The sequence below is a fragment of the Cololabis saira genome, chromosome 6, assembly GCF_033807715.1.
Source record: "Cololabis saira isolate AMF1-May2022 chromosome 6, fColSai1.1, whole genome shotgun sequence".
In the NCBI taxonomy this organism is placed as follows: Eukaryota; Metazoa; Chordata; class Actinopteri; order Beloniformes; family Belonidae; genus Cololabis; species Cololabis saira.
This window is the reverse complement of record NC_084592.1, coordinates 6993382-7017851: the sequence shown is the minus strand read 5'-3', so window position 1 is coordinate 7017851 and position 24470 is coordinate 6993382. Positions and strand designations below refer to the sequence as shown.

Genomic DNA, 24470 nt, shown 5'->3' with positions numbered 1-24470 from the left:
GATATTTGATGCTTCATTTCAAGTTTATTTGCATATCAAATGCTGTTTTGTTTGAGGTCTCCATGGCAGTGTCCGATGGAAGAGTGAAAGCAGAAGGCTAATATTTAATCCTGCATTTCCTGGTGAAATAGGATTAAAATTAGTCTTGTATTTTCAATTAATATTGCTGATATCTTATAGGGGAGTCTGGATGATTGTTTGTGGCTGTCAGAATATTATCTAATCATACCTAGTCATCTATATTTTTATCATTTAACTCCCATATAACATACCAACGGTTACAGATTTGCCATCTTTTGCTCAAAAGATGCCAATCTTTGGGAGGTGGAACTGGTAAATAAAAACAAAATCAATACACTCTGATTTCACTAGTACTTTCATCAATACTGTGGAGAAAAGTTGCATTGTTTTCAGCAAAAAGTAAGATGGCTTTTTTATTTATTCTACAGAATGGGGAGAAACATAGTTCTGTTCAGGCGACAGTCAAGGACAGTATCATTTCTAAAGGGATCGTTTCATGATTTATTTTCTAAATCATTGTAGTTACTTTGATGGTTTTTTTAAATACTGATCCAAAGTCACTGTGATTTTCAATATTTCTTGCCTTTAAATTAAAAGTAACCTAATGTTTTAAGTCAGTGAGGGGTGGAGTGTAGAGTTCTCTAGCTGGCATTCAGACATATTTAGAAATGGACTTCTACAGCGCACAGAGCGATGTAGAGGATGGAGGGGTAAAAGGAGAGAGAGAGGGAGGGAAAGAGAGAGAGACAGACTGAAAATGAGACTAACGCCTGTGCTGTAAATCATACTCCAGTACCCTTGAGCATGTTCTCTTTACCGTGCTAAAGATCTGCTGTTATTAAAGGGTTGTGAGGATACACTGGTTCAGGGTTCATCTACACTTATGGTTCTCTCCTGTCTGATAGTTTTGAATAATAAAGCCTCTTACAAATGTTGATCAAAATGATTGAGATGATCTTTCTCTCAGCTCTGGTTGGCATGCTCAAGGATAGCTTAGCTTTTGAGTCCCTTAGGTCATGTGTGAGTCCCTTTTCATTGTTTTACATCATAAAAAAAAGTGTTTTCAAGAAAGCCTTTATATTAAAAGTGCTATGTAATATTACATACATAGTTGTCATATACTAAAATACCAGTGGTCCTTAGAAATGTAGTGTTGTTAATCCAAATAACAGAGAATATGGTAAAAAGAATGCATTCTTTTTATTTTAATCAAGTTCCAATTATATATCTCTAGAGTATATTCCAACACAGTGGAGTATGTTGGTTGTTTTTCCTTTAAGATAGTTTCATAAAGTAGATTTCTGTTTAGGACAAATACATTTTTTCCCTGAAAAATGAAAGCTAAATTAGAAAAAAAAAAAAAAAATTCCAAGTTCATTCTTAACATTTTAAATTGAAACTTTTTATTTTAATTTCCACCTAAAATAAACATTCCTAAAGTTATTTGCTTAATGGCTACTAATCCTGTAACTTTCAAAGTTAAAAAGAGATTATTGATGAATATAGGTGGGAGGAATTAGAAGGTTTGTGTCCACCAACAGGGCAGAAACATATTTGACAAACTTCACATCAGAGTTGTATATAACTTCGTTTTTTCACTCCCCCCTAATCAAAAACGTAATTCATAGTGAAAATGCCAATCATGGCATGGCAATAATGAAACGATTACACTGACATTTTAAAAGTTTCCTGCAGCGACCCCAAATCCCATAAATGAAGCTACACTGATGCTACACCCATTCCGGTCACACCCACACTTTTTTTTCTTTGATATATATAGCAGGCTAAAACCAGAACCAGAACTTTATAAATGGGACAACATTTATTTGTTTTTTTAAAAGCTTTTTGAAAGTTTTGTAAAGCCACGAGCGCTGCAGGTGAACAGAAATGGGGATTATTAAACTGTCTAAACATTCTGTGCACTACTCTAGCCCGTCCTAAATGGCAAATAAGAATAGAATCATTGTCATCTGGCGTTTATAAATTTAGTCCAGGGATCAAAGATTCAGAGCAGCCTGGCTCACATAGCACTGATGATATTAATACTTCTGTATCCTCTGCATAATACAAGCTTAATGTGACTGCTGTTACAACTACATCACAATGTATTTATGTCTGGGGATTTCACCTTTATTTCACCATTTTATCAAAGAGTAACTAGTTTATCACTGGGTGTAAAAGGCTGTTGTGATGCAACTTAGAGGCCTTTTTTGTACAATAAGGGTCAGTGGTAGTCAAACTAGGTACCAGAGCTGAAGAAAAATCACCCTCAATCTAAAAAATACTGTGCTGTTTCTCCCATAACTTGTTTTGAAAGTTTTGAAACCCCAGAGTGTGTCCTGTATTTGTAGTATGTTGAGGAGGTTACAACAACAACAACGACGACTGGCACTGTGCACAGCACTGCACAGCAATCTCAGGTAAAGTACCTCCTCCCAAGGTACAGCAGTTGAAGCGGGGAAACAGGATGTCCTTGTCTTGTCTTGTCTGCATGCTTGAATGGTCAATTAGCTGTCTAACTTCAGAAGATGCATTGTTTTTTTATTTGTCCAGTCGTTAAAAGCTAGCAATGTCATTAGCTGTAAGATTAATCTCACCACAAACACAAGATTTAATAAGATGTCCAACATGAAATGAACACTTTTTAAACAGTTTGTTGCTTTTAGACATTTGCTTCTCTGTCGCTTCGTCAGAAATTCATCAGACAGACATATTCTGTTAAATGTGGTTATGTGTTGCTGAGCTTGGCATTGAATGAGGCAGAATTCCCTCATGGATACTCTCCGTCACTAGAAGGTGTACTCAATCCTTCCTTTTGCTTGCTTTGGATTTATCTCTCCTCCATACACCCTTCATCTTGTATGATCTTCGCACACAATAATTCCATTATTCTGACACACTGACGTCCATTTAGAGTAAATTAATGCTGAATACATTTCGACTTAAACTGATCAACTTGTTCAACGTGAGTAATCAGCATTGGCGACTCACAGAGAAGTGGTTGTTCTGTGACCTGTTTGGTAAGAAACTCGATTTACCTTGACAAGGTGGGCTCTTTATTCAGTCAACAATATAGCTGCTGTAGATAGTTGCTTTTTTGTTCCATTTGTGGGTTTATATATTTATGACAATGCTTCCTGTAACCAATAAAAGTTTGATAATATATTAGTTTGATAATGAAGTCTACCCACTTTTTCCCATTTCCAGTCTGGCTTGCCCACCAGAAAAGTCAGGAAGAGGGCGAAGGTTGATACTTCCAAGTTCATGACTCCATACCTGGCCCACAGCCAGAAGATGCTGGAGCAGTTCAGCCATGTAAGAAACTGATGGGAACTTTGGGTAGTTATTTGAAGGAAGAAAAAAAACAACCAAATTGATATGTTTGGTTGTTGTTTGGGTCCCTTGTGTCTATTTCATGCAACTAAAATGAAATACTGTTTGTTCTTGACAGAATAAGTACCGCCACGCTTATGACATGTCCAAGGGGACACCTCCTGCCATCAGCACTGAAACGCCTGAAATGATTCGCATCAGGAAGGCCCAGGAGCAGCTGAGCGAGGTACTGCTGAGGACTGTGCTCTTGCTTTCATCAAACACTTTCAGTATGCCAGTTTTGGGATTATTAAAGTGGAAGGTTGATGAATCTCCTTAGTAACCTTTAATGAGCAGGAATGATTATGAACAATTTAATTGTAAATGAATATGTATGAAGTGTAAGCTCAAATGTTTAAACTTTATTGCGTCCTACTGTAGTCAGGAGCAATGTGACTTTACACATTTTACCATCAGGTTAAATACCGCATGGAGGGAAACAAGGTTCGGACAACCAGCATGTATGGTGGTGAGGCCAGAGAGATCGCCCACGTCAAGCATGTCTCTGATCTGATCAGCAAGGTAACTCACCACAACAAAAATCTCTCTATATATACACATTTTCAAATTGATAATTAGAAGGTTAAATCTTAAAACTGAATTACCATGAATGCGTTTACTTGTAGGTCCTGTATAGGCAAAAGTGGGATGAGACTAAAGACAAGTACCTGTTGCCTCCTGATGCTCCTGAGCTGGTTCTGGCCGTGAAGAACGCTGCTAATTACAGCAAAGTAGGTCCAATATTACATGCAAGCACTGCATTTTATGTCCAAAAAGTACTAAATAGTTTTAGTTTATTGTCAAAGATGAGTATTACTGTAATTGTTTTTTTGTTGTAATGAAATAAGGCTTTATGTTTTGTTTAGAAACTTTACACAGAAGCTTGGGACGAAGACAAGACCATGTACTACCCGTACAGCGACAGCCCTGAGCTGCGCAGGGTGGCCAAGGCTCAGGAGGTCCTCAGTGATGTAGGTTCAGTTGCATTCAATGACAAAACATGCTATGGACTCACAACCATCATCTTTTGAATGTTGATGAGTCTGGATTGGGAAGATCGTACATCTCAAGGATCATATCAATTTTAGGAGTTGCTTTGTTTTTTTTTCAGATTTTATACTATAGTAATCTCATTGCAAGATGTCACAAAAGTCAGCAATGGGAATCAGTGTGTAGAAACACTGATACTGCATTGTTTAGCATTGGAAGTCAAAAGTTTCCACTTAGCAACTTCTGAGTTCATGTTCTGTTCCACATCAGCCACTTACACAAGGAAATGTTTCCACTGTTCTACTTTTTTATTTTGAAGCAAATGGGTAATCAATAGGAATTTATAGGTAGTAAGAACTGTCATTTGTTAGACTGTATTTTTAGGTCAGTTATAGATTTTAAAGAATATTCACTTCAATGAATTTCAACTCTTCCACGTCTCTCGCCGCAGGTTATTTATAAGAAGGGCCATGATGAGCGCAAAGCCAAGTACACGTCCTTGCCTGATACTCCTGAGATGGAATTGGCCAGGAAAGTTGCCAATCAACGTAGTGATGTAAGTCCACCAGTCTTGAAAACACATTGCATAAATCTAAAACTATCCAGCGATGTCATTGGTGAATTTAACCATTTTCTTAATTTTGCTTTTAGCCTTATCATGTGCTTTTAGTGTCTTTACTCATTTTTAAAAATACTGCATGAATACCATGAATATCTTCATGGTCTGAGGTCAGGGCAAGCATTTTAATGCTCCTGTGCCAATTTATGATAAGATGTCTTAAGTGAAAGAAGTTGTCCTTTGAGGGGAAAGTAGATTAAACTTTAGTTTCCAAATTCAAACCAGCAGTCATTTTGACAACTGTAAATTCAGAGTTTTGATTTGTCTGATAACGGACACCTAATGCCCACCCTAACAAGCCCATAACACTATAGAGATAATATTGATGATGGATTCTTTGTTATTTCAAGAGTTTCTGAAGCAGACATGCAGCAATGATGCATTTGCAGCCACAAAAATACCAAAAGTGCCCCCTGAATGCTAAGAGGTGTTTAGTGCCTTTGTGGAAACAGAGCTCTTAGACACTAACCCTGAGCCACTGCCAAGAATAACTGGCCACCTGCTCTCTGACATCAGTGGCCACTCCGATGTGAAAGGGACAGGCTAACAAAAGGTTCAGAGGAGTTCTAGAGGTCTTTCTACAGATATTACTAGGATATTATTTATCCATTCATTATAAAAAAAAAGGCAAAACTGTCTTCTAACCCTGATTTTTCTGTCACCCCACAGCTTAAATATAAAGAAGATTACAATAAAAATGTAAAGGGTCAGTGGTGTGAAACGCCCTATTTTGACGTCGCCATTGGTAGGATGGCCATGGACAACCTCAGCGATGTAAGAGCTTTCTGCTGCTAATGACACGATTTTCAGAATCATATTAGTTTGACATCATTCTGTTTCTAATTGCTGTCTATTTTATTCGTTTCAGAAAAAATACACTCAACATCATGAAGATACAAAAGACCAAATTTATTTCATGCAAACTGACACGCCTGTTTACGGTGCAAACAAGAAGGCTCGTATTGCTGCTAGTGAGGTAAGCACGCAAACACACAAAGGTATTACAGGGGTATTACAGGGTTTATATATATATATATATATATATATATATATATATATATATATATATATATATATATATATATATATATATATATATATATATATATATATATATATATATATATTCTTTTGTATCTTCTGCATGGGTCCCAACCCATGCAGAAGATACAAAAGAACATTGACCCATATCTGAGATCAGCACTTAAGTCAAAAGGCTAAGTCCCCTCTGACGCAGGACCTCACTGTCATGAATAATGGATGAATGAGACTTTTTTGCCACCCACACAATAGTATGTTTTTTTCACCAACTGACTGTGCCATCCTTCTGAGCTATATAAACAAACTTCATAAACCTTTCTTTTTTTGTGCTAAATCATATTGATCTTCTTCTGTGTTCAGGTCCAATACAAGAAGGATTACGAGAAGAATAAAGCTACGTGTGACTACAACACCCTCCCTGCCACAGAGAATCCCCTCCTGAGACAGCTCCGATACGCCGGCACCATCCTCAGTGACGTGGGTGTTTGATGAGTCTTCCAATGTTCTTTCTTTATTTTCCTTTTCATGCATCTCTATGACAATAAGCATCCTACATATGAAGACAAATATTATTCCTATATCAAATTCACTTAGCATGAAAAGTCCCCATGTGTGTTTCTCATGTGGAGATTTTTCATTAGTGTGACAGTTTCTCTCAATAAATATCCAACTAAAGGTGGAAACATCTGTGTAAATTGTTTTGTTGCTTATGGTCATAATATAAGTTATCCCTCAAAGTGGTTTATCCTATTAGTGATGCTAAATCAACCAGATATAAGTAACTTGTAGTTGCCTCTCCCTGGCACCAAGTTAGATATTACCAGAAATATATTTTGTTTATTAAGGTGGAACATCTCATGTACTTGTTTGACTATCTCATGTAATTAATGGGTCATTTCATTTCATTTTTTCTTTTGCAGAAAGTGTATAAGTCAAATTATGAGAAATCCAGGGGTTCAAGCATCAACTACTGTGACACACCAAAGTTTCAAATGGATTCAGTACTTAAACATTTCACTGACGTAAGAACACATAATGAACATTTTCTCAAATAACTATGATGGTTTTTTGCTTATGGTACACACATTTAAATATTTGTGTATTTTAGGCGCATTACAAAGAGAAGTATGACAATCAGGTGAAGGGCCACTACATCGGTAGCTATGAAGACCTCTACATGCTTCACTGCCAGAAAGTCGAGGAAATGAAGAATGAGGTAAATTGTTGCACATTTTACGGCACATTTCATTTCCATTTTACAAAACTGATTTAGTAAAGAAATAGTTGATCATTTCCTTCTCAATATGACACTCACAATTTCTATATTTTTTCCACAGCAATTATACAAATCAGATTATGAAGACCTTAAAACTAGATGCTTTTTCCCCCAAACAATGACTCCTGAATATGAAGTATCGAAGAAGCTTGAACAGTGTAAAGACGTGAGTAATCTTGAACAATAAAGCACTTTTACTGTGATAAAACATACTCTCATTAATACTTATTGTATACACATATATGTTTAGCACCGTTTTTATTAAATTGTTTTCATGGTTTGCAGAAAGTTTACCGGCAACATCCAGGCACGGTCAAATTTACACAAGTTGTGGATTCGCCGGTCATGGTTCAAGCTGAGATCAACGCCAAACAGCTAAGTGACGTATGTATCATCTGTAGATTAATTTGCCTTGGTAAGCATTAAAATGCAGTACAATTTAAATCTGTGCACGTATGTGAATAACTCTCAAAAGACACAACTGTCACCCATAAAAATAACTACCAATAATTTACAATATTTTCGTTCACCTTGATAAGCATTCATGTAAGCTTGTTGTCATTAAAAATGTAATTCATTTTACTTTTTCCGTTTTGCGACTGTAAATTGTGCAGTCATCAGGTAATGCCGGGATCATATTCTCTGAGTAATGCAGATCTAAGTTAAATGTGTCTGTTCATGCATGTATCTCAGCTGACTGCTATGGGCTCCATGGAAACTGGAGAGCCATTTCTCTGTAGTATAAATAGAAACAACCATTCAGCCCAAAATAAACCCTGTGATCAGAGAGGAGCTGAGAAGACAGGAAAAGGATCAGTCTCCAGCCTGTGCACTACTGCCCTCCAATGGCAGGAAATGAAACAACACGTTTTGTTCTTCTTTCAGTTAAACTATAAGGCAAAGTATGAAGAAACAAAGTTCAAGTGTAACCTGCCGCCGGACTATCCCTTCTTCGTCCAGTCCAAAGTCAATGCTTTTAATCTGAGCGATGTAAGTAAATCCTAATTTCAGCCAGTCTTGAAAATGTAAATGCCCTTAGTTTTAATCAGGCATTATGCTTCAATTTAATGAATGGCACTTGTTTTTGCTTGCAGAATTGTTATAAGTATGACTGGGAAAGATCTAAAGCCAAGAAGTTTGAGGTCAAGGGCGATGCCATAGCAATCCTTGCTGCTCGTGCTCACACAAACATTGCCAGCGATGTAAGTATGACATCCACGCTTTCTTGTATTCAGCATTTCCTGCATGTTTTTTGTTTGTAAATTCAGTGATTTAGATTTCATATTTAATCTAGACCAAGCTTTTTTTTTTTTTTTTTTTTTTTTTTTTTTTTTTTTTTACCTCCACAGGTTAGATATAAAAAAGAGTATGAGAAGAACAAGGGTCAGATGGTTGGAGCCCTCAGTATTCATGATGATCCCAAGATCTTGCACTCAGTTCATGTAGCCAAAATCCAGAGTGAGGTGAGTTATTAAATCAAAATCAGTTACTTAATTCCTAATGGAGCTGAGAACAAAGATTATGCTTGAGCAATATTTTATCAATATCTCCACAGCGTGAATATAAGAAGGACTATGAAAAAATAAAGACCAAGTATCATTCACCTCTGGATATGATAGCATTCACTTCAGCCAAGAAATCTCAGGCAATCGCCAGCATGGCTGGGTATAGGAGGATTAACCCCAACTACTTCCTGCCGCACGACAGCGTGCTGCTGGATCTGGCCAAGAGAGCTAACATCATCCAAAGTGACGTGAGTAGAAATCTTTTACAACCTTTTTTTTTTTTATTTATTAATTAAATATTTTTTTTATGTTTATTCTTAGTTATACTGATTTTGTACTCATATTTATTTTGTGTGTGTGTTTTTCTTCATCAAAGAATGACTACAGATCTGACTACCACAACATGGTTAAGGGTTCACCATGGGTCCCCTTTGGCTCCATGGAAATTGAAAAATGTAAAAAGGCTGGTGAGATTCTTAATGAGGTATGTGTTCAACTGCATTGTGTAAGTCTTCCTCTACACTCTACGTTAAAAAAAAGTCATATAACAGAAATGTTTTGTTCCCCCACAGAAAAAATACAGACAGCACCCAGATACAATCCCCTTCACATCTATTGATGATCACCCCGTCATGATGCAGTCCAAAGTAAACCAGCTTCAAAGGAGTGATGTGAGTTCACCGTCATTCTCACTTGCAGCCATGATGCACTTTTTCTGAGATGGCATTCTTGGCTTCGTGACAAACTATGAGGGGATGCCTTATCCTGAGACCTTTTTTTTCTTTACAGATTTTCTACAAGAGGGGTCTTCAGGAAGTCCATCAGAAGTACTCCCTGCCTCCTGATGTGCCAGAGTTTCAACAAGCCAAGTGCAACGCCTACCATATCAGCAACGTAATGTATCCCAATGAAGTTGCTGAGAGATTATTTCGTTTTAATTCCACTGTGTAAATCAAATGTTTTCCTTTAGCCTACTTTTGAAGCAATACCACGTCATAGTTTGGAGAATCATACTCTAGATGAAACATAGTTTCTGTATAGCTATATAATAGAGCAACCTCCTTATTAATGTTCATGTTCTGTTGTTGTTTTATCTCTCATCTTAATTTCAGAACTACTACAAGCATGGCTGGCAGGAGATAATTGCAAAAGGTTATGACTTGAAGCCTGATGCAATCTCCATTATCGCTGCCAAGGCAGCTACACATCATGCCAGTGATGTAAGTCCTCTAAAAAAGTGATGAGATATGCACATGTACCAAATATACTGTAATTTGTGCTGTATTGCATAATTGTCAAAACTGTTAAAATGTTAAATCTTAGTAATCTAATACAATCTTTTACAAGATTTTGTTCCAATACAAAAAGGCCTATCAGAAGGCCAAAGGAAATTAATTACCTGAAACCAGTCATATATAATAAACAAGTATTTATTTATCATCACAGTACAAGTACAAGCAGGCCTATAACAAGGCCAAAGGCCAGCATGTTGGCTTCCGCAGCATCCAGGACGACCCTCTGCTGGTTCACTACATGCAGCTGGCTAGGCTGCAGAGTGACAAGAACTACAAGAAGGATTACCACAAGTCCAAGCTGAAGTATCACACCCCAGTGGACATGCTGAGTGTGGCCCAGGCCAAGCACGCCTCTGCCGTTCAGACCTTTGCTGGCTATAAACAGCATCACCATAATTACAGTCTTATGCCTGACTGTATGAGTCTTAAACTTGCTCGCGCTATGAACTTCAATGCCAGTGATGTAAGTTTAAATTGTCCTTTTTTATAATCATATGGAACATGACGTTAAAAACTTAATTGTTTGTCCAAATGGTGATAATTGGTTAAATGTTATGTTTTTGGTGCCTATTTTTCCCCCCAGTACCATTATAAGATGGATTATGAGCTCTCAGTCAAGGGAAGTGGCTGGGTTCCCATTGGTTCACTTGCTGTGGAAAAGGCCAAGACTGCAGCAGCAGCGCTTGATGAGAAAAATTATCGGCAGCACCCTTCCACGGTCAAATTCACTAGTGTCACCGACTCCATGAACATGGAACTGGCCAAAGCTAATGCCAAGATCATGAATATGGTGAGTAGGGGAAAGAGAAAAAAACTGCTCAATGTGTTCATTTCATTTTAGTCCTTGAATTTGTTTTTTGAATCAACATAACTCTGTCTCTTCCCCTTTACACAGAAAGAATATAAAGCCAGTGGAGAGAAATTTATGCACACTTACAATCTCCCACATGATACGCCTGAACTGTTGCAAGCCAGATACAATGCTGTGAACGTCAGTAAGGTCAGTTGCAGCCTTTTTTTAATGTAGATATGACATAAACACATTTTAAAATGTGACTATTTATTGAAAAATAACTGATTCCTCTCATCTAGAATTTCTACACGCACTCACATCGTCAAGATCTGCTCAAAGGACATCACATGAAGGAAGATGCCATTTCCATTCTGGCAGCCAGATCCAATACCAATCATGCCAGTGATGTAAGTTGGTAATACATTCCTATGCCACAGAAATAAATGTATTGCCTGCAGCCAGTCATATATAATAAACAAGTATTTATTTATTATCACAGTACAAGTACAAGCTGGCCTATAACAAGGCCAAAGGCCACCATGTTGGCTTCCGCAGCATCCAGGACGACCCTCTGCTGGTTCATTACATGGAGCTGGCTAAGCTGCAGAGTGACAAGAACTACAAGAAGGATTACCACAAGGCCAAGCTGAAGTATCACACCCCAGTGGACATGATGAGTGTGGCCCAGGCCAAGCACGCCTCTGCCGTTCAGACCATGACTGGATACAAGAAGATTCCTCACAGCTTCGCCCTCCTTCCTGATAACATGCACCTGCATCTGTGTCGCCACATGATGGAGATTCAGAGCGATGTATGTTTTCACCTTTCAGCAACATGTTACTGTGCAGTAACGTTTGCACAATATATAAAACAGTAACCTCATATACATCTATATGTCCTTTTGTTATTTGTCTCTGTGCCTACAGAATGCATATAAGTCAGATTACAACAACTCCTGCAGAGGTACAGGATGGGTTCCAATGGGCTCGATAGGTATTGAACATGCCAAAGCTGCCAGCCATGCATTGGAGGAGAAAGGCTACCGCCAACATCCCAGTACCTTTAAGTTTACGAGCAAGACTGATGATATGAACATGGTTCTGGCTATGGCCAACTCAAAGCAGCAAAACCACGTAAGAACGTCCTTGTCTTTCAAGGAAATATGAGATATAACTTTGCTTTTAAATTATATTAAAATGATCAATGATATCATAGAAAACTTCTACAAGTATGTATCTTTAACTCTCCATTTTGTCCCTTTAGAGTGCATATAAAGCTTCTGGTGAGAAATTCATGCACACCTATAATCTGCCACATGACAGCCCAGAGTTCCTTCAAGCTAAATTCAATGCCCAGTCTATTAGCGAGGTAAGAGCATGTAATGTTTACTGTATATATAAATATGTAATACTGTATGTAACTTTCACAATGATTTATTGCCCTGTATGCAAGTTAAGAGAATGTGCCTTGCCAAGAAGTCCAATTATTTGTCACAATCATGATTCTCCAGAACATCGTAATAACACGTTTTCATTTATTTGCAGAGTCATTACAAGCAGAAGTGGGTGGAAGATATTGCCAAGGGTTATGACATGAAGCCGGATGCTATTTCTATTCTCCATGCCAAGCACGGCAGACATATTGCCAGTGATGTATGTAATACATGCGTATACAATATATCTAGCTAGCAAAAGATGACATTTATCACTTTTTCCGTGAAAATCGTTCCATATATAGCTTACACATTAGCGTTGTATTTACCCTTTTCTTTTAGTTCCAATACAAAAAGGCCTATGAGAAGGACAAAGGCCACCATGTTGGCTTCCGCAGCATCCAGGACGACCCTCTGCTGGTTCACTACATGCAGCTGGCTAAGCTGCAGAGTGACAAGAACTACAAGAAGGATTACCACAAGTCCAAGCTGAAGTATCACACCCCAGTGGACATGATGAGTGTGACCCAGGCCAAGCACGCCTCTGCTGTTCAGACCATGGCTGGATACAAAAAGATCCATCATAGCTACCAGCTTCTTCCTGACAACATGCACCTGCATCTGTGTTCAAACATGAACATGATCGCAAGCGATGTGAGTAACAGAGACATTTATCTAAATACATTATTTTCAATGTTTAAAGCCATTGAAACTACACTGTATGCTTCATTCATGTATTTGATAAACTACTTACAAGGAAATACTTGATGTGTCTTATTACCTAATTGTTGTTTTTTTCCCAGTACCATTACAAATTTGATTGGAACAACAGTGTCAGAGGTACTGGATGGATTCCTATTGGCTCAATTGGAGTTGAGAACGCTAGAGTTGGTGGTGAGATTCAGAGTGACAATAGGTACCGCACTCATCCATCCAAATTCCAGTTCAAAAAATTGATGGACTCCATGGACTTGACTCTGGCATCTGCTAACAACAAGATCATGAGCAAGGTACAGCATGTTTGGATGTCTCACGTCACAAACTATAAACTGGGAACCACCCAAAGTTTGACAGTGTATATCTTTGTTCTGATATCTTTCATTACAGCAAGCCTACACTGCAGCTTGGGACAAAGATAAAACGACCACACACATCCAGACAGATTCTCCTGACTTTGTGCTGGCCAAGGCTAATGCAGTAACCATGAGCAATGTAAGGCATTAATTACATGAAAAATTGAAAAAGAAAAAAGAAATGTAGAGATTGTGCTTTCACTAGCAGCAAAAATATTTTGTATATTTTAATACATACAGTCTATAACAAATGTTTTTACATAGTGACACAACTGTCACAATCCAGGAATTGAAATAACGTCCACTAAAATCATTTGTATGGTTTCTTCTTTTTTTCACAGAAATTTTACAAAGCTGGCGTTGTAGAAATGGCCAACAAGGGATACAACCTCAAACCAGATGCCATTTCCATTCTGGCAGCCAGATCCAATACCAATCATGCCAGTGATGTAAGTTGGTAATAAATTCCTATGCCACAGAAATAAATGTATTACCTGCAGCCAGTCATATATAATAAACAAGTATTTATTTATTATCACAGTACAAGTACAAGCTGGCCTATAACAAGGCCAAAGGCCACCATGTTGGCTTCCGCAGCATCCAGGACGACCCTCTGCTGGTTCATTACATGGAGCTGGCTAAGCTGCAGAGTGACAAGAACTACAAGAAGGATTACCACAAGGCCAAGCTGAAGTATCACACCCCAGTGGACATGATGAGTGTGGCCCAGGCCAAGCACGCCTCTGCCGTTCAGACCATGGCAGGATACAGACGCATCCATCACTCTAACGCTCTCCTCCCTGATGCCATGAACCTGCAACATGCACGTACTATGAATTTCCAGGCTAGTGACGTAAGTTTGACAGTTTCCAAAGCCAGCAGGCTTATGTACAGATTAATTCCATTTTTGAAAACATTAGATTGCTACAACGTCACCCCTTCATTCATGAGGTCTTGTGTTCTTTTCAGTATAACTACAAGTTTGATTGGAATAACTTTGTCAGAGGCAGTGGATGGGTCCCCATTGGTTCACTGGGGGTGGAGACTGCCAAACTTGGTAGTTTAATTCAGAGTGACAACAGGTATCGCACTCATCCATCCAAATTCCAGTTCAAAAAACTGATGGACTCCATGGACTTAACTCTGGCAGCGGCCAACAACCACATCATGGACAAGGTAACAATTGTTTAACTGTGCCCTAGCAGTATTGTTGTAATTGTCTTAATAACCATCATTATTTATTTATTTTTCTGATGTCTTTGTTTTCAGAAAGCATATACCGATGCATGGGAAAAAGACAAAGTCAAAGTCCATGTGATGTCAGATGCCCCTGAGATTGTCCTGGCTAAGGCTAATGCGCACAATATGAGCGATGTAAGGAATTGAAGTGATCAAATTCTTTCTTTTAATAGCTGATATTTTATCTGGTTTGTATTGATTGCTTTGTGTAAATAACGTTTCATTTCTTTTTTTACTTTGATTGCCTTCTTTTATAGAAACTTTACAAAGCAGGGCTTGTGGAGATGGCCAATAAGGGATACAACCTCAAACCAGATGCCATTTCCATTCTGGCAGCCAGATCCAATACCAATCATGCCAGTGATGTAAGTTCGTAATAAATTCCTATGCCACAGAAAGAAATGTATTACCTGCAGCCAGTCATATATAATAAACAAGTATTTATTTATTATCACAGTACAAGTACAAGCAGGCCTATCAGAAGGCCAAAGGCCACCATGTTGGCTTCCGCAGCATCCAGGACGACCCTCTGCTGGTTCACTACATGGAGATTGCTAAACTGCAGAGTGACAAGAACTACAAGAAGGATTACCACAAGTCCAAGCTGAAGTTTCACAGCCCAGTGGACATGATGAGTTTGGCCCAGGCCAAGCACGCCTCTGCCGTTCAGACCTTTGCTGGATACAGGAGTATTATCCCCCGCTACACCGTGCTCCCTGATGCCATGAATCTGCAACTGGCTCGTCACATGCAGTTTATTGCCAGTGATGTATGTAGAGAATGTTACTCAACATTTTTATTTATTTCTATCATGCTGATTTGTTAAACTTTTATGTGAATTTCACAGTGTTCTTTAATATAACTTTTGTAACTACTGCATTGAGAAATGAATACTCATTTTGTTTATATTGAACTCAGAACCACTACAAAAAGGATTACGAGTTGTGCGTGAAAGGACTTGGATGGGTTCCGGTTGGATCCCTGGATGTCGAGAAAGCAAAAACGGCTGGAAAGGCCTTAAATGAGAAACTGTACCGTCAACCACCCAGTAACTTCAAATTCACCAAAGACATGCACTCTATGGACCTGGTTCTATGCAGTGCCAACAACCACATTATGGATAAGGTATTGAACAGGACTACTCATGAATTTGCCAGATATTCTTTTCTTTTTCTCTGAAATCCAAGCACATTCATTTTTCTTTTTAGCAATCGTACACCAAAGCCTGGGAAACTGACAAGACTACGATCCATGTCACGCCGGATGATATGAGCATCGCTCTGGCAAGAGAAAACAAGAAACACTACAGTGAGGTACAGTCCATTACCTAAAATTTACGTCACACATTTGTCAGTGATCAGTCGTGATTTGCATAAACTTAAGGATTTTAAAATGAACCCACTTATTAACATTGTTAAAATAAAACATTATTTTGGTTGTTGTTTTGTTTTGCTATTCTCTCTTGCTTCAGAAACTGTACAAACTGGATAATGAGCTGTCAAAGCAGAAGGGCCATCACGTTCGTGGCGATGCCATTGCAATCCTGGCTGCGAAAGCCAACTCTGTTATTGCAAGCGATGTAAGTTTGTGTGCATGTGTTTGTAGTCCACAACAGCTCTCATGTATTGTTCCTTCAACAGAATTTGTTGATAAAACTCTTACCTTTATTTTCTCTAGTACAAATACAAGACAGGATACCGGGCACAGGTTGGCCACCACATTGGTGCCCGCAGCATCCAGGATGATCCTCTGCTCATGTTGGCTCTCAACTCAGCTAAAATTGCCAGTGACGCTCTGTACAAGAAGGACTTCAACAAGTCCAAGACCAAGTTCCACCTGCCAGTGGACATGATATCATTTGAATTGGCCAAGAAAAACCAGATCCAAGTCAACAATTTCAACTACATCACCCGCCTGCACAACTGGACCTGTCTGCCAGACTCCACCGACGTGGTCCAGGCCAGACATGCCTATGACATACAGAGCGATGTGAGTATAATTTTATAAAATGTTTTAGTGTTTATGAATGCTTTTTCTTTTATTTAAAAGTCAAAGCTTACCACAACTATACTTGCCCTATGTTTTGTCAGCATATATACAAGACAGATTTTAGGGTGCAGCAAGGTGTTGGATGGGTGCCCATAGGTTCACTGGATATTGAGAAGGCGAAGAAAGCTGGTGAGATCCTGGGTGAGAAAAACTATCGTCAGCACCCAAGCAACTTCAAATTCAAAGGCACTACTGAGGACATGCCCATGGTGCTGGCTAAAGCCAATGCTCACGTCATGAACCAGGTATGAAACATTTAAATTTATCTCTTCACTGTTTTCTTCTCCTTTGTCTTTATCATTTGATCTTTCTATTTCTGCAGATTTATTTAAACATTTAAGGATGCCAGATAGTATAGCATCATGGGAAAGGGACAAATTGACCAGAATATTATTTTTTACATAGATATGGTAGTAATCAATATTTGAAGTGGATCAAAACATTTCATCATAGTTGTCCTATGACAAGAACAAGCATTGTTAAAAATTGCACCATAACATGTAAGTGTGTGTTTTTGATCCACTTAAAATGTTGACCACTATATTTTGACACCAAAAGCAAGAGGAATCCTCTCTGAACAAGGATTATACTTTTCTTCTAACTTCTACAATATGTTATCCAATCGTTGTAACATCATTTATACAAAACAAAAGGAAAAAAATCAGCTGCCCAAAACGTTCTCTGCTTGGCTAGATTCAGAATGATTAATCTAATTCAGACGTTTTATCTCTTCAAACCAGCAGAGCTAGTATTTTGCTGATTTCAGTGTCAATATTATTTTGAATACATGAAAATACTAAGGGTCTCAAATTAGCACGTTAATTGCGATTAATTAATTACAGGCATATTTAGCACGTTATTTTTTTATAGTTTAATCTATTTTTTAATCTCTAACTGGATGTAAACAAGTGGATGTAAACAGCTAGGACTGCATCTGTTCAAGTCTGTTAAAAAATAAATAAATGACTTTATAAAACCACTTTTTTTTCTTGTTATATATATCAATGTTTTGATCTGCCACAATAATGTAATGAATTCAAATGAAAACACCACAAGTTTAGGGCTTTTCTCAGCAATTTTTAGGTGCGATTAAAAAAGCAATTAATTCGATTAATTAATTACAGATCTTAATTAATTAATCGCTCCATTTTTTTAATCGCTTGACAGCACTAGAAAATACATTTCTGAATGTTGGTATGTGCTATAATAACTCGCATAAATCTAACTTTTCAGAGCGCTTATATTCAAGCCTGGGAGAATGACAAGACCAGCATCCATGTCATGCCTGATGCTATGAGTATCCTTCTGGCCAAGGCAAACAGTGGCATTGCCAGTGAGGTGAGTCCCTCTACACAAGGTGTTGCTATCGTTTTTGAAACAGCATCATAATCTTACAGTAAATAAGAGATGCCTGACATTATCATTATTATTTGTTTTTATTTTTATGCAGAAAAAGTACAAGCAGGCGTATGAAGATGCCAAGCTGAAGGGATATGACCTGCGCAATGATGCCATTTCCATTCTTGCAGCAAAAGCTCACAGAGATATTGCCAGCGATGTAAAATAATTTATTTTGTTCTGTTTGCAATATTTAATCGTCAATTAATCTGAAAATACATTACTGCATTTTAAATCATATTGAACTCAATTTGTGAAACAGGCTAAAGAATAGTGTTAACATTATTCCTTTTCTCCATACATTTTACTTCAATGAGCTCTGTTTTTCCATATTAACAGTACAAGTACAAGACAGGATACCGGGCACAGGTTGGCCACCACATTGGTGCCCGCAGCGTCCAGGATGATCCTCTGCTCATGTTGGCTCTCAACTCAGCTAAAATTGCCAGTGACGCTCTGTACAAGAAGGACTTCAACAAGTCCAAGACCAGATTCCACCTGCCGGTGGACATGCTGGCTCTTGAACTGGCCAAGAAATGCCAGATCCAAGTCAATGATTTCAACTACAGGACTCATCTGCACAAGTGGACTTGTCTGCCAGACTCCACCGACGTGGTCCAGGCCAGACATGCCTATGACATACAGAGCGATGTGAGTATAATTTTATAAAATGTTTTAGTGTTTATGAATGCTTTTTCTTTTATTTAAAAGTCAAAGCTTACCACAACTATACTTGCCCTATGTTTTGTCAGCATATATACAAGACAGATTTTAGGGTGCAGCAAGGTGTTGGATGGGTGCCCATAGGTTCACTGGATATTGAGAAGGCGAAGAAAGCTGGTGAGATCCTGGGTGAGAAAAACTATCGTCAGCACCCAAGCAACTTCAAATTCAAAGGCACTACTGAGGACATGCCCATGGTGCTGGCTAAAGCCAATGCTCACGTCATGAACCAGGTATGAAACATTTAAATGTATCCCTTCACTGTTTTCTTCTCCTTTGTCTTTATCATTTGATCTTTCTATTTCTGCAGATTTATTTAAACATTTAAGGATGCCAGATAGTATAGCATCATGGGAAAGGGACAAATTGACCAGAATATTATTTTTTACATAGATATGGTAGTAATCAATATTTGAAGTGGATCAAAACATTTCATCATAGTTGTCCTATGACAAGAACAAGCATTGTTAAAAATTGCACCATAACATGTAAGTGTGTGTTTTTGATCCACTTAAAATGTTGACCACTATATTTTGACACCAAAAACCAGAGGAATCCTCTCTGAACAAGGATTATACTTTTCTTCTAACTTCTACAAGATGTTATCCAATCGTTGTAATATCATTTATACAAAACAAAAGGAAAAAAATCAGCTGCCCAAAACGTTCTCTGCTTGGCTAGATTCAGAATTATTAATCTAATTCAGACGTTTTATCTCTTCAAACCAGCAGAGCTAGTATTTTGCTGATTTCAGTGTCAATATTATTTTGAATACATGAAAATACTAAGGGGTAAATCCACAAAAGGATTGCACGGCTTTTGCGGCCGCTAAACCGGTGCAAATGAGACAAAAAGAGAGCGTCTAATTCACAAAGCACCCGCAAAGGGCGAATTGCTACACAAACTGCGCTGCCAAGCAAATAGTGGCATTGTACGCCTGTGCCATTTGCATGCATGTAAATTAGGTAATATTCATACATTCGGCGCAAAATTGCCCCCTTTCTATGCAAATAAGCCTCATTGCAAAAACCGTCTAATTCACAAAGGCCAGCGCTATTTGCCACACACAAAAATAGTGGAGCAAATACCGTCTTTTGGAAGCGTGTATTAACTGCGCGCAAACTCACTCCTCACTCCCCATCTCTCTGTTTCTCTCTCTCTTCAATGTCATTCAAGCCTGTGTGATACTGAATGATATTAAGGGTGAAATCTATAGTCAGACATGACTGTACACAGTCAGATCAAGTGGGGTTGTGGACTTATCTCGGATTTAAAAATAAAAATAACAGGAGCTCAGGATTCATCCAGGAGGGGCTGCTTTATTACAAACAATTCCACCATATAAACATATAAATCTAGAATGTGTGTGTTTAACAGCTTAATAATGTCATCACATATCACAACATATATCAGACTTATAATAAAATAGCGCTGATCGTGTCCCTGTGAAGCTCAGCGTCAGTCAGGACTCTCAGCTGCTGCTGGAGATGCAGTCGCGGTGAGTGGGCTTGCCACCCGTCCCTTGAAATACAGAATTGTTACGTAATTCGGAATTAGAATTCATATAAAACAGTTTATTCCGTATTTCACAATCGTCCCATGCACGTCTGTCACACACGCACACACTAGTTAAGCCTAATTATGCCTAAATAATGGTCCGCTTTAAATCGACGCAGAGCCTACGCCGTAGGTTTACGCCGTAGGGTACGGGGCGACGCGCACTGTACGGTGCGCCAGCCGCGTAACCTACGCCGTATGGTCTGCGTCGATTTAACGCGGAACCATAAATCATCCTTGAGCAGCACGGAGGGAGGAGGGAGGAGGGGGAGCGGGCTCCCGTCCCGTCTTCGCACAGTGTCTTGATGATTTACAGGCTGAGCCTACTGTTAGTTCTTAAACTGTAAAAAAGCTTGGGGGGGGGGCAAAAGCATGAGTTTGAAAAGTGGGGGGGCATGTCCCCCCTGTTCCCAGTGGAAATTGCGGCCCTTGCGCCTCATGGCGTTTTATTTTCACTCGCTTTATTTTTTATTTCTGCAGTTTTCATTATGGACCAATGTGTGTGCAGAAATATGGAGAACACTGGAAACAGCTCCGCTCACTTACTGAGACAAGTGCAAATTGCACTCAGCCGCAAAACTTTATGGGCGTGTTTGCGCCGGCATATCATTAGAGCAAAATCTTTTGTGAATAGGACCTTAAAGCGGGGCAAATTGCGGGCGCAAATGCGGCGCAATTCACAGCGCTATTTGCGGGCGCAATCTGTTCTTTGTGGATTTACCCCTAAGGGTCTCAAATTAGCACGTTAAATGCGATTAATTAATTACAGGCATATTTAGCACGTTATTTTTTTATCGTTTAATCTATTTTTTAATCTCTAACTGGATGTAAACAAGTGGATGTAAACAGCTAGGACTGCATCTGTTCAAGTCTGTTAAAAAATAAATAAATGACTTTATAAAGCCACTTTTTTTTTCTTGTTATATATCAATGTTTTGATCTGCCACAATAATGTAATGAATTCAAATGAAAACACCACAAGTTTAGGGCTTTTCTCAGCAATTTTAAGGTGCGATTAAAAAAGCAATTAATTCGATTAATTAATTACAGATCTTAATTAATTAATCGCTCCATTTTTTTAATCGCTTGACAGCACTAGAAAATACATTTCTGAATGTTGGTATGTGCTATAATAACTCGCATAAATCTAACTTTTCAGAGCGCTTATATTCAAGCCTGGGAGAATGACAAGACCAGCATCCATGTCATGCCTGATGCTATGAGTATCCTTCTGGCCAAGGCAAACAGTGGCATCGCCAGTGAGGTGAGTCCCTCTACACAAGGTGTTGCTATCGTTTTTGAAACAGCATCATAATCTTACAGTAAATAAGAGATGCCTGACATTATCATTATTATTTGTTTTTATTTTTATGCAGAAAAAGTACAAGCAGGCGTATGAAGATGCCAAGCTGAAGGGATATGACCTGCGCAATGATGCCATTTCCATTCTTGCAGCAAAAGCTCACAGAGATATTGCCAGCGATGTAAAATAATTTATTTTGTTCTGTTTGCAATATTTAATCGTCAATTAATCTGAAAATACATTATTGCATTTTAAATCATATTGAACTCAATTTGTGAAACAGGCTAAAAAATAGTGTTTACATTATTCCTTTTCTCCATACATTTTACTTCAATGAGCTCTGTTTTTCCATATTAACAGTACAAGTACAAGACAGGATACCGGGCACAGGTTGGCCACCACATTGGTGCGCGCAGCGTCCAGGATGATCCTCTGATCATGCTGGCTCTGAACACAGCCAAAATTGCCAGTGACGCTCTGTACAAGAAGGACTTCAACAAGTCCAAGACCAAGTTCCACCTGCCAGTGGACATGCTGAATCTTGAACTGGCCAAGAAATGCCAGATCCAAGTCAATGATTTCAACTACAGGACTCATCTGCATAAGTGGACTTGTCTGCCAGACTCCAATGACGTGGTCCAGGCCAGACATGCCTATGCTATAAATAGCGATGTGAGTAGAATTTTCTAAAAAAAATGTAGTCCTTGCAACATCTGGGATGTTAGGATGATTTGATTTAATTGTGCAATTATTGATATTTACATCACAATGAACACTTTGTATCTTTTAGGCTATCTACAAGGAGGATTGGAAGGCGCAGCAAGGTGTTGGATGGGTGCCCATAGGTTCACTGGATATTGAGAAGGCGAAGAAAGCTGGTGAGATCCTGGGTGAGAAAAACTATCGTCAGCACCCAAGCAACTTCAAATTCAAAGGCACTACTGAGGACATGCCCATGGTGCTGGCTAAAGCCAATGCTCACGTTATGGACAAGGTATGAAAGTAAAATGAAAACAATTAAATTGATAATAAAGTAATGTCATACTAGAAGGATTATATTGTATTACACAAGCCTACTATGTTTCAAAGATAATAAATGTTTGTGTTGGTGCCATCTGTTATTGCAGAAATCATACACTCAAGTCTGGGACAAAGAGAAGACGAATATCCATGTCATGCCTGATGCCATGGAAGTTCTTCTAGCCAAAGCAAACAGTCACAACTACAGCTTGGTATGTAAGGAATGAACAGTTGTGAACACATACGTGACTTATTTTTACTAGAAATCGATTCATTTCCCTTAGGGGATTAATAATGTATTTTTGATCGATTGATTGAAATACCTGCCTTCAACTTGTATTTGTTTACAGAAAAAGTACAGACAGGCACACGACGATGACAAGATGAAGGGCTATGACCTGCGCAACGACGCCATTTCCATCATTGCTGCCAGACAACATAGAAACATTGCCAGTGATGTAAGTGTTTCATTATAGTTATTCAGCTTCAAAATGACACTTTATTGAGATTTATTTTAAACATGCAGAAGAGGGGTTTTCATTATAGCAAGCAGTTTCTCCAGTGTCTCATTTTAGATGGACATTGCGCAGGGGATTAAATATTGTTTGATTTAAACAAAAATATATTTTGTTTTGTTTTACCCATTTTTCACTTTTTGGATTAAACAATAATCCACTGTTATTGCAAGCGATGTAAGTTTGTGTGCATGTGTTTGTAGTCCACAACAGCTCTCATGTATTGTTCCTTCAACAGAATTTGTTGATAAAACTCTTACCTTTATTTTCTCTAGTACAAGTACAAGACAGGATACCGTGCGCAGGTTGGCCACCACATTGGGGCCCGCTGCGTCCAGGATGATCCTCTGATCATGCTGGCTCTGAACACAGCCAAAATTGCCAGTGACGCTCTGTACAAGAAGGACTTCAACAAGTCCAAGACCAAGTTCCACCTGCCAGTGGACATGCTGAATCTTGAACTGGCCAAGAAATGCCAGATCCAAGTCAATGATTTCAACTACAGGACTCATCTGCACAACTGGACGTGTCTGCCAGACTCCACCGACGTGGTCCAGGCCAGACATGCCTATGACCTACAGAGTGATGTGAGTATCACTCATATTTGTTTCAGACCCAATTTTAAATTGATGTTCATGACACACATTATAACAAAAATGTGCTTCACAGGCTGTCTACAAATCTGACCTGAAGTGGCTCCAGGGTACGGGCTGGGTCCCCATTGGCTCAATTGATGTAATGAAAGCTAAAAAGGCTGGTGAGATTTTGAGTGAAAGAAGTTACCGCCAACACCCCAGCACTGTTCCATTCACAAGTCCCCTGGATAGCCTTGAAATTGTGTTGGCAAAACATAATGCTTTGACAATGAACAAGGTAAATTTGACCATATTCCTGATTTGTAAAGATTTTTTTTCCTGTTTTGTCTCAGGTTAAAAGCATTGACTGACACTGTTGTTTTTGTGTGTGTTTCTAAAGAGCCTCTACATAGACGCATGGGAGAAGGAAAAGACAAAGCTGCACATCAACCATGACCTTCCTGAGATTCACCTCGCTCACCAGAATGCTATCAACATAAGCAATGTTAGTCTGAGAACAATCCTCCATTAGAACAGGGTTACAATCCTGATCTGTTTGATGTTTGATCTTAGCTATGTCAGCAAGAATAGTTTTTCCACTTTCTGTCTGCTATTTCATTTACTCGTTCAGTTTACAGTTACCGTACTTGAAGGATCAGACGGATAAGATTTTT

At 38.7% G+C, this 24470-nt stretch overlaps 1 protein-coding gene across 17 annotated transcripts in view; it reads left to right on the top strand.

The window, feature by feature from the left end:
* Positions 1-24470, top strand: part of neb (nebulin) — a 64515-nt gene that overhangs the window by 2022 nt on the left and 38023 nt on the right. For 15 of the 17 annotated variants that reach the window (XM_061723129.1, XM_061723139.1, XM_061723135.1 and 12 more), the window contains exons 4-60: positions 2373-2441; positions 3229-3336; positions 3473-3580; positions 3811-3915; positions 4020-4124; positions 4260-4364; positions 4835-4939; positions 5672-5776; positions 5871-5978; positions 6404-6520; positions 6964-7065; positions 7152-7259; positions 7381-7485; positions 7605-7703; positions 8205-8309; positions 8414-8521; positions 8669-8782; positions 8875-9072; positions 9201-9308; positions 9397-9495; positions 9614-9718; positions 9937-10044; positions 10271-10582; positions 10703-10909; positions 11015-11119; positions 11212-11319; positions 11412-11723; positions 11839-12045; positions 12176-12280; positions 12457-12564; positions 12687-12998; positions 13148-13354; positions 13452-13556; positions 13759-13866; positions 13959-14270; positions 14387-14593; positions 14687-14791; positions 14914-15021; positions 15114-15425; positions 15575-15781; positions 15865-15969; positions 16128-16235; positions 16334-16645; positions 16747-16950; positions 17939-18043; positions 18156-18263; positions 18443-18754; positions 18856-19059; positions 21543-21647; positions 21760-21867; positions 22047-22358; positions 22477-22680; positions 22814-22918; positions 23057-23164; positions 23497-23808; positions 23891-24094; positions 24197-24301. In XM_061723129.1, coding sequence (XP_061579113.1) covers positions 2373-2441; positions 3229-3336; positions 3473-3580; positions 3811-3915; positions 4020-4124; positions 4260-4364; positions 4835-4939; positions 5672-5776; positions 5871-5978; positions 6404-6520; positions 6964-7065; positions 7152-7259; positions 7381-7485; positions 7605-7703; positions 8205-8309; positions 8414-8521; positions 8669-8782; positions 8875-9072; positions 9201-9308; positions 9397-9495; positions 9614-9718; positions 9937-10044; positions 10271-10582; positions 10703-10909; positions 11015-11119; positions 11212-11319; positions 11412-11723; positions 11839-12045; positions 12176-12280; positions 12457-12564; positions 12687-12998; positions 13148-13354; positions 13452-13556; positions 13759-13866; positions 13959-14270; positions 14387-14593; positions 14687-14791; positions 14914-15021; positions 15114-15425; positions 15575-15781; positions 15865-15969; positions 16128-16235; positions 16334-16645; positions 16747-16950; positions 17939-18043; positions 18156-18263; positions 18443-18754; positions 18856-19059; positions 21543-21647; positions 21760-21867; positions 22047-22358; positions 22477-22680; positions 22814-22918; positions 23057-23164; positions 23497-23808; positions 23891-24094; positions 24197-24301 — 8862 coding nt within the window. The remainder of the gene's footprint in view (positions 1-2372; positions 2442-3228; positions 3337-3472; positions 3581-3810; positions 3916-4019; positions 4125-4259; positions 4365-4834; positions 4940-5671; positions 5777-5870; positions 5979-6403; positions 6521-6963; positions 7066-7151; positions 7260-7380; positions 7486-7604; positions 7704-8204; positions 8310-8413; positions 8522-8668; positions 8783-8874; positions 9073-9200; positions 9309-9396; positions 9496-9613; positions 9719-9936; positions 10045-10270; positions 10583-10702; positions 10910-11014; positions 11120-11211; positions 11320-11411; positions 11724-11838; positions 12046-12175; positions 12281-12456; positions 12565-12686; positions 12999-13147; positions 13355-13451; positions 13557-13758; positions 13867-13958; positions 14271-14386; positions 14594-14686; positions 14792-14913; positions 15022-15113; positions 15426-15574; positions 15782-15864; positions 15970-16127; positions 16236-16333; positions 16646-16746; positions 16951-17938; positions 18044-18155; positions 18264-18442; positions 18755-18855; positions 19060-21542; positions 21648-21759; positions 21868-22046; positions 22359-22476; positions 22681-22813; positions 22919-23056; positions 23165-23496; positions 23809-23890; positions 24095-24196; positions 24302-24470) is intronic. The other 2 variants (XM_061723128.1, XM_061723143.1) reach the window with 2 other exon arrangements.